The following is a 10,068-nucleotide window of genomic DNA, read 5'->3' as shown; positions in this document are numbered from 1 at the left end:
TAGAGTGATTATGTGTTCCAAATAGAGTACTACGACAAATAGCTGCCTTTGGTAGAGTACAGTGAAAATGCAACAAGACAAAAATATTTTTCAAGCAAAATACAGAAAACGTTATTTTTTCCAATTTCTTTGCTGCTGTTTAGTTGTTTAGTTTTAGACATCTATCAAGCTTCCAGTCTATTTATTCAAAGTGTGTTTGTGATTATGCTGCCTCTTTACAACCCGCTTGGTCATTGCCAATGCTCTGTCAAAAAGCTCAACAGAACTGTTTATATATTAATATTAAATTAAAACGTTTTCCCACGGCAAGCGTACCGACTCGGACTACAGTATCATCCTGAGAATCAGCGCCTACCAGCGTACAAAACTGGAACTGCAGGCTAAATATGGTACAGTCCACTAAAGGTAATGTACCATAGTAACGCTGTTACCACAGCGAGGATGTTTACGTCTTGGGGAAGTGGATGACATAATTCACATTTCAAGCTCTTATCTGAATTCGGTGTTGCGTTGCTTTATATTTCTGTGCGTGAATTGCGTGTGTCTCCGTCTGGGTTGTCTAACCAAAACAAACATGTAAGACTTTCTGTCTTTTTGTGGTGGTGGTGTTGTATTATTTCCAGGTCAAGGCGCCTGTGTTTCCTGTTCGGGTGTGTTTGTATTAAAGATGGCCGGTGATGGAGGCACTCTGAAGGATTTCAATGAAATTAAATCGCAGTTCCGGACACGGGAGGGCTTTTACAAACTGGTCACCCTCTCTGATTCCCAGCAGCGGGGCGGGGTGCCCCGAGGTCCCTCCTCGGGCTCCGCTGTGGGTCCCGGCTCCGGTTCGGGGTCAGTCCCTGGCGGCGGTGGCGGAGCGCCTGGTCCCGCTGCAGCTTCCTCCGCTTCTGCCGCCGCCGCCGCCGCCGCCTCCTCATCTCCGGCCGGCTTCCTGCCCCCTGTCAGGGTCTCCATGGTAAAGCTGCAGCCGGAGGATCCAGGCGAGGAATCTGAAAGAGTTTGCTTCAATATCGGCAGGGAGCTTTATTTTTACACCTATACCAACATTAAAAAGGTAAACAAACAAGTCCTGGAACCGCCAGTAAAAACAAGCCACATTGTTTTCCATATGCATGAGTTTTGGAATCAGAGTTAGCGTGCGGATTTGGCGTGTTTTCTGCAAGGGTGTATGCAGGTGCCTGCGTACAGTATAGTTATTGTCAGACAAAAAAACCCGTCAAAAATCCATAAAGGTTTTTATTTTGGAACAGTGGGGCACGTCGTCATGTTTTGAAGTGATTGTCGTTGTAAATTCTGCGGAAGACGTTTTCATGTCATGCAGTATTTTTTGGCATTCAGTTTTAATAGATTTTAGTTTTTTTTTAACACTTGCACATCTCTGCAGCAAACCTGATGATAAACAGACGAATCTTTTTGGTTAATAACAAACACGCATCATTTATTTACAGAACGATTTGTTCGAGGTCGAGGGGATGTGTAACCTTTGCAGTACACTGACAGTGCAATTTAGTAAACAGAAAAACAAAATATGTGCACCAGAATTATTGTTTTTTAAGTAAGGAATAAGCTATTCCTTTTCCTAACATTTATTAGTATTATTATGATTACTATTTTTATCAAATATACATACTACGTGTTGTATAAACGTAAAAAGTATGCACAGTATAGAATTGTAAATTTACATTGGAATACATCTTGTCAGAAAAGCACACCCCAGGTAGATCATATTAACATGTTTTGCTGCTGCTGTGTGGTTAACATAAGTGTTCGCCCAATTCTGTGCACATCCAATGCTAATACTTGTGTGTGTTAAGATTTAAAAGGTAACAGCCCACTGAAACATGACACAGATATTAAACAGTGACTGTGTACACAGTGTAGTGTTTCTGCAAGTATTATCAAGGTGACTTTGTCCAGCAGTTGCCTCCTTTTACCTCTGGAGGCTCAGATTTCAATCCAGCCTCCTGAAATGCTGGCAGCGTCTGTTTGAGAGAGACCCAGGAAAGGTGTGCGAAAGAAGGAATGTGCCTTCTTTATCAACATTCACAGCTCACAGTTTCGTGGTTCTTTTGGTCATTCATTGAAGTCCAAGATTAATGCTTGATCTGGGACCGTGAATCTTCTAGACACATTATAAAATTTCGCCTAATTACAGGAATTTGGTGTTAATGGAGCTGTACCTGTAGGTTATTAATTGAGGTTAAACCACTTAAGTGAGTTTTACCTGTAGGGCCAGGAAGGAGCAGTGACTGCGTTTGCCCTGTTCAGCAACCACCCTTGAGTGCTATTGCCCCCTTAACTGTGCCAAACGGTGCCTCCCATTGAGAAAGCATGCTGCAGTCTTTCTGAATATGGCTGGAAGACATTGCTCACAGAGATATGCAGAAGAGGCCTGTTTACTCAGATGTGCTCCACAATGTGAATTTGTAGCTTTTGTGCAATTACATATTCCACCATTAGGCGTCGCTACAGTGCCCGTGGTTCACTTGAAGACCCCCCCAACATGACCTGTTTCGGAGAGTTCAGATTTAAAGCTGTAGTTATGCAAAGTAATGCAACACATTTCTTATAGTACTGAAAATCAGATTTACTGTTCAGGACAAGTTAAAATGACCAAGAAAGTGCAAGTCTGCAGACAGAGAGGTCTTTAAGCTGGTGTTACGCAAGATACTATGTTTTCAAATCAAAATCCATGTTGGCTAAATCCTCAGAACTACTTGAGATTTGAGACCTAGATACTGAATGAATGCCTGGAATTATTTTCATCGCTTCAGTCACTTTAATGTGCATCTTGACCTATGCTGTTGAAGACGCGTCTCAAGGCTCTTGAAGTGAACAGTCTTTAGCTCGTACTTCTCTAGAAAGAGAAGGAAGGAAAGTATAAGGCTGTTAGTTACTTTTAGGAAGTACAAAAAGGCTTTAGGAATAATGGTGTAATAACCAGCTGATATATTATTATGATTCATTATTGAAGATGTGTTGATTGAAGGAAAATAAAATGAAATATCGCTTTTCCTCAGCTAAAATTTGCTTGAATTTGTCCCTCAGACGTTGCGAGAGAAAGGGACTCTGTCAGTCTGAAATTCTCTGATAAAATAGACAGAATGAAACAGATAGTAAAGGGAGTTGACAGAGTGAAGCTGTAGTTTGAGATGAAGATTTTACTTCAATTACCAGTCGCTCTTGTTATATAACCGCAATTAGAAATGGTGACCTACAGCACAGGAAGTGATTCATTATCAGGCAATTGCCTAACAAGGTCTTCACAGAAAGCATTTTCTTTCAGCTTATAACGCGTTTAATTGTATTATGAAAAAAGGCACTTGAAGGCACGCTTGCTGTCTTGCTGTCTTTCAGAAACACTGTTACAGGAGACCTGTTTTTTTCTAGTGTTTTATCATGATGCCGATGCTGTGTCTCCAATGTTGTATTTCAATTTGAAATGTGTCATTAAATGGACAGTTTGTTAATGCAATGCTACCAGACTGAATGGAAAATCCTCTCCATGCCCCCATGTTTCTCAGGCGGTTGATCTCAGCAAACCCATTGACAAGCGGATCTACAAAGGAACGCAGCCCACGTGCCACGACTTCAATCAGTTCTCAGCCACGGCAGACAGCGTGTCTCTGGTCGTGGGGTTCTCTGCGGGTCAGGTGCAGTACCTGGATCCCATCAAGAAGGAGACCAGTAAGCTGTTCAACGAGGAGGTATGTGGAGTGAAACAAAGTCCGGACCCCTGTACTCATTTTTTTTAATGTATATTATTTTAGTGTCACTAGAGGTATGAACACCCATTTCTGCCATTCGTTGTAACTCTGTGGAGGAGGGTTCACTTACCAAATTGAAGGTATCCTCTTTAGGATACAGCCTTTAGCATTATTTCACAGACATTTTCAACAACATTCTACCATTTAAATGCGGTTACATGTTTTATACCCATCTCAGCCTAACGGGTAGAGTTTTTATTTTTATTCCAGGGTCGTTGGATTTAAATCCGAAACTAGTCAGTAAAATGATCTTACTATAATTTATTCTGCTTTAAATTCAGAGTTAGAGCTATCAGGTGATGAACAAGTTGATGCCCATAACCTATATCAACAGCATGCATAGAATAAGTTGAACAATTATTTGTTAAGCGATTATCCATATATATGATACAAATGTAAGGGACACCCTGGTTTCCCAAATACATGGAGAAATCTGTGATGTGTGACATGCATCCGCAGGTCCACCTCCACTATACCCCAAACGGGGGAAGAGGGAGGGTCCAGAGGTACAGTCAGTAAATCTGTAAGACTGTATCTTGAACACAGTGGGTCAATAACGCCACTACACGAGGGAAACAGATTGTTAAATAACTTGTAAGAACATTTATGAAGGAGAGGAAGTAATTTGGTCCATCAGTGCTTGTCTGGTTCTTAGTCGCTGATCCCAGAGCTTTGTTTAGTTGGTTCTTTAAAGGCAGAAGATTGTAGCTGACAGTCATTTCAGAAATCTTATCTGTTCTGCACTTATATTACAGTAAATCTGTCTGTGTGCAGTTTTGAAAGGGCACATGTTATACATGCATTTTCATTTTCAAACATGATGTGGTACTATTTTAGGTTGAAAGAGTGTCTCAGTTTCTCTGCCTTATTCTTGGCAGAGAAACTGCAGTGTCTTCTGGGTCACAGCATGTTACTGACTGAAAGCATGTCAGGCAATAGAGGGAGTAGCTGATTGGTTATTGACAGGAAATGAGCCAGTGAAGGGGTGGGGACAATTTCACCTTGACCCAGAAAGTGCAAGACACTGTAAAAGCATGGCTTCCAAACAAATTTATTCAACCTCGAGTTCTGCCAGATAGCATGTTTTAAAATAATGATTTGCTCAAACGTGTGTTTCTTTCAAAACTGCACATTTGAGACCTTATAGAATGGATGTGCATGGCGGAGAAAATGACCGGAACAATTTTGTTAGCTACAGTTACTTTGAAAGTATTATGTCAACAAATAAATCTCAAATCCTTCCCTGTAATGATTTTAGGAGAGGTGTTCTGTGGCTCGGAACTGTGCAGCTCAGCATTTTGAAGTAATTGCAGCTTCCTAACGGAACTGCTGGAGGCCAGCAAAACAGTTACAATTCGACCCAAGAGGATTCGTAAAATAATACCTCGGCCCCAGAGCTGTTCCACAACAAAAGAAGACAGATTTAGTCCTGGATCTCATTCTGAAATAATTATAACTGCATTATAACCACAATTTCCAGGAAAAAAAAAAGCTGCAGGGTGAATTGTGTCATCTAAAATGATTACTGAAAGGGTGACCTTACCCAGACAGTGCATCTCAGATTGATCAAGCTTAGCCTGAGCCTGAACAGAGACACCGTATCGTGAAAACAGCCAGAGAACTGCATCAGCAATGGTGAGAGCTAACATAGTTGTAATTTAAATGCATTTGCAGAAATCTGATTTACTTTTTCAAAGGAAAGCAGATTTGTGTTAATATCTCTCTTAATTGCTTCAATCACCACTGCCTGGCACTAGAGGCAGTGTGTGCTTCAATATTCTCTTTGCCATTTCATGATGCTGTATCCTAATAGTTTTGGATCCTAAGTATTCTTAGATACTACAGGTGTAACAATACACGAACGATGTGATGTACAAGTCGAGATCCGATATGTGTCACAATGCATGCGATGAACCTCATGGGCTACTTGTAACATGCACAAGACTGTTTTGTTAAAAGATAAATTAAATCCGTTTTAGATTTTAGAATCACTCGGTGAACCACAGTGAGCTAGGTTGTTCTTTTGGTCTCCAACAGTACACACTGTACCTCTGTTATAATAAGATACATCATGTATAGAAAGTATCACGATTCATACACAGTGATTCGTTACTAAATACTAACAGTTTAGGGATACAACTTTTTTTGGGAAGCAAAAATGGATGAGATTCATGACCCCTGCTGTAGATTCAAATTCTCTGGAAATGTTTTTGTTTAAATACAATACAAATATTTTTACAACGTTTTAATTCTCCATGCCTAACTGTGATGTTCCCTTTGCTCTGTCTGCTCCTTCCCAACTCCCCGCAGAGGCTGATCGACAAGTCCAAGGTGACGTGTCTCAAGTGGCTGCCCGAGTCGGAGCAGCTCTTTTTGGCCTCTCACGCCAGCGGGACCCTCTACCTGTACAACGTGGAGCATCCGTGTGGCACTGCGGCTCCCCAGTACTCGCTGCTGCGACAGGGGGATGGATTCGCCGTCTACACCTGCAAGAGCAAGACGCCCCGCAACCCGCTGCTGCGCTGGGCTGTGGGCGAGGGTGGGCTCAACGAGTTTGCCTTCTCCCCTGACGGCGTGCACCTGGCCTGCGTGGGGCAGGACGGCTGCCTGCGTGTCTTCCACTTCGACTCCATGGAGCTCCAGGGCGTCATGAAGAGCTACTTCGGGGGGCTGCTCTGCGTGTCCTGGAGCCCTGATGGGAAGTATTTGGCCACGGGAGGGGAAGATGACTTGGTGACGGTGTGGTCCTTCGGGGAGGGCCGGGTAATCGCCAGGGGCCACGGCCACAAGTCGTGGGTCAACGTGGTGGCTTTTGACCCGTTCACCACCAGCTTGGAAGAGGACGGGCCCGTGGAGTTCAGCGGGAGCGAGGAAGACCTTCAGGACCCCATTCATTTTGGGCACGTGCGCACCAGCAGTACCCTGTCCCGGCTGTCCAAGCACAGCTCCAAAGCAGGCGCCTCCGTCACCTACCGCTTCGGCTCTGTGGGCCAGGATACCCAGTTTTGCCTGTGGGACCTGACGGAAGACGTCCTCTATCCTCACCTGCCTCTGTCGCGCGCTCGGACGCTGACCAACACCTTCAGCTCTGTAATACATCCTTCAGTCAGCGGGGGGAGCAATCTCTGCAATCTCGGAGCAACAATCAACACTACAACCACAACCGAGGGCACTGCTGGGCACCACCCGCCCCACACCCACCCCCCCGGACACCACCACCCCCCTCCACATGGCCCAGCCCTGCCCCGCTCGCTCTCCCGCTCCAACTCCCTGCCCCATCCTGCCGTTGCCAACACCAGCAAGGGGCAGACGGCCTCCGAAGGGGGCGCCCCCTTCAGTATCGGGCGCTTCGCCACCCTCTCGCTGCAGGAACGCAAGTCGGACAAGTCCGCGAGCGACAAGGAGCACAAGCGCTACCACAGCCTGGGGAACATCAGCAAGAGCAACGACAAGATCAACGTGGCGACCCGCAGCAGCCGCCTCGAAGCCGCCAAGGTGCTGGGCACAACCCTGTGCCCGCGCATGAACGACGTGCCCCTGCTGGAGCCGCTCATCTGCAAGAAGATCGCCCACGAGCGCCTCTCCGTGCTCATGTTCCTCGACGACTGCATCATCACTGCCTGCCAGGAGGGCTTGATCTGCACCTGGGCGCGCCCTGGGAAAGCAGTAAGTGAAGCTGCTCCTTTATTCTATCAGAAAACAGCCCTGATTTTTACACTGTGGTTTTTAGTGGCTGTAGCTCTTAGTTCTGCCATTGCTGTTTATGAAAATCTGTGTATGAAGGGCAGAGTTTGTGTATTTGGCACTGTAAAAACTACTACAGGAGGAAGTATAAACTTTTGATATTTAGTCAAGCAAACTGAGATAAAGAGATTGGACAGCACAGAAAAACAGATTATGAAGTAAGACAAAGTTCAGCCATGGTTTTAGACCGCTTCTACGATGTGTTTTCAAATTGCTTTGTGTGCTCTACCCACTAATAGCACTGTGTTGCAACATAGTTTTAAAACTTGCTGAGATCGAAAACGTTATAGTTTGTAGATAATCTGAAGATCATCCTTTTTTTTTATTACATTTTTAAAATCTCATGAGCATTTCAGAGAACAAGGTAGAGACATATGAATATTCCTTTAATCTAAAGTAGTACCAGGTATGTTTTCAAATGGAAATACATGTGTGCTGAAACATGCGTTTCTTTCAAAACTGCACATTAGAGACTTCTTTCTCTGGAAGTGAAAATCAGGTGAGATTTGTGAGCTACAATCACTACTTTACCAGCTCATTGATTGGGGTTCTTGGTTTCTGTTACTCCAATGTGGTATGACTTGTACTTTTGTTTTCTAACGTTCTAAATTTGCGAATATTTGATTATTACATTTTGAAAGAATGCTGTATTGTTCCAAATGTAGACAGTATCATTACCATGACATCTGGATTGCAAGTAGTCTGCTTTACTGTTATCCCTGAAAGGCAGCATGATAACTCGGCACTGGTGTACCTTCGCAACCTATTCATTGTGTCTCTCTCTTTCTCTTTCGCTCTTGCTCTGTCTCTTGCTCCTTTCTTTCTTTCTCTCTTTCTCTCCAGACTTTGACAGCACAGAATGGCAGCTCGCCAAGTGGCACGGTGGTATAGCTGTGATGAAACACTGCAGCCCCTTTTCAGCGAAGAGCCGTAACAGACTCTGTTCACAAACACAAGACTGAGAACTAGCACTTCAACCCTGTTGGAAAGCAGAGCTTGTGATCTCCTGGGGTGGGATGCTCCTCTGACACTTTGCAAAGCTATGACTGTTGTATTTTATTTATTTATTTTAACACAGAGACTCTAGTCATTTATATTGTACATATACAGAATATAAATACAGAGGATTCGATGTATCCAATCATGAAGATTTAATATATTAAATATATTGTACATAGTTCAACTTATGTCTGAGATGAAATCATTGTACTGGTAGTGTATGATAGCTTCCTATTAATAATGTCATGTTAATTGAAACAAAATATGCGCCTCTTAATATATGTGCGTTCTGGATTTCAGTATTGGATAAAGAGAAAAAAAGGAAGCTGCTGATTGATAAAAAATGACATCTTTAATTCCATAAGTCTTGCATTCTGTTTTTTTATATGTCTCAAGCGGCCGGGTTTATTTTAATTTGAAACATGGTACAGCACATGCTAAAATAAGCCTCCATTTGATGTGAATGCTTTCAGTTAGCATTTCACCTGGGGGGTTCAGTTACCCCCACTCCTTCAATGGCTTCAGGTGCCCAGAAACCAGGACCACAGGACACAGTTAAGAGAAGACAGACTTAGGACAGAGGGAATGAGACACTTCTTCACACAGAGAGTGGTGAGGGTGTGGAAGGGGCTACCTAGTTATGTTGTTGAGGCAAAATCACTGGGATCCTTTAAAAAGTTTTGAGATCAATCAGCTTGTAGGAACCGGATGAGCACAGATGGGCTGAATGATGGTGCCCATTATTTGAATGAGGACCCTAATGAAAACGAACAAATGCATTTTAACCACCTTTTCAGTATGTGGTCAGTCTTTCTCAAAAGCGGACGAGTGCTGATGGACCGAATGGCCTGCTCTCATTCCAAATTTTTGTTATGTTTTTTTTTTTTATGTGATGTCAGCTTTCTCGGAAGATGGCATGTTTGGACAGTGGCTAAAACAGGTTATTGATATGAGCACTGACAGACCAGGTGTGTTTGTGTAAAGAAAATAATGCCATCATTGTCAGCAGCAGGAAGGATCACGTGTTGTTTGAACATGTTTCTGTAGACTTTGTGTGTGCTGGGCTTCGGATGAGGCAACAAAAATGTGCATATTATTTATTTCTTAACAGACATATTCTATCTGAATGCTTGTTAAACATTGCTGTATATGCCCACTGTCCTCAAACAAGCCCCCAGTCTGTAACTCTGCATAAGCCAGTTCAGAAATCCTATATACTCTTTGATTATAAGAAACCTGGGTCTCGATTTATGTTCTTACAGTTAACATCAGCAGCCTTATCACCAAATGTTTCAACTTTAATTGTTCAAGTTTCAAATACATTGCTTCTTGAGATAGAGATAGACAGACCCCAATTAAAACTGATCTTGGACTAGCTAATGTTACCTTTGGTAAGGTAGTTCAATACCGGGGTCTATGAAACCAGCCACAAAAAGTTTTGGGTTTGTCGCAATGAAACACAACTACCATGGAAAAAGTGTTTTGTACTCTCTTTACAAAGCAGATAAAAAATGTAATCATACTGCTGCAGTTGATTCCTATTCCAGGCAGGGAT

At 43.2% G+C, this 10,068-nt stretch overlaps 1 protein-coding gene across 1 annotated transcript; it reads left to right on the top strand.

The window, feature by feature from the left end:
- The first annotated feature begins 401 nt into the window (after nt 1–401).
- Nucleotides 402–8,871, top strand: LOC117414740 (WD repeat-containing protein 20-like). Its single transcript, XM_034024517.3, has 4 exons — nt 402–1,057; nt 3,528–3,710; nt 6,081–7,436; nt 8,358–8,871. Exons 1-4 carry the CDS (start codon nt 668–670, stop codon nt 8,403–8,405), a joined length of 1,977 nt encoding a protein of 658 aa, XP_033880408.2. The 5' UTR covers nt 402–667; the 3' UTR covers nt 8,406–8,871.
- Nucleotides 8,872–10,068: the final 1,197 nt, after the last annotated feature.

Source organism: Acipenser ruthenus, chromosome 7 (assembly GCF_902713425.1).
Source record: "Acipenser ruthenus chromosome 7, fAciRut3.2 maternal haplotype, whole genome shotgun sequence".
In the NCBI taxonomy this organism is placed as follows: domain Eukaryota; kingdom Metazoa; phylum Chordata; class Actinopteri; order Acipenseriformes; family Acipenseridae; genus Acipenser; species Acipenser ruthenus.
The sequence above is the reverse complement of the archived record's forward strand: the minus strand, read 5'-3'. Positions and strand labels throughout refer to the sequence as shown.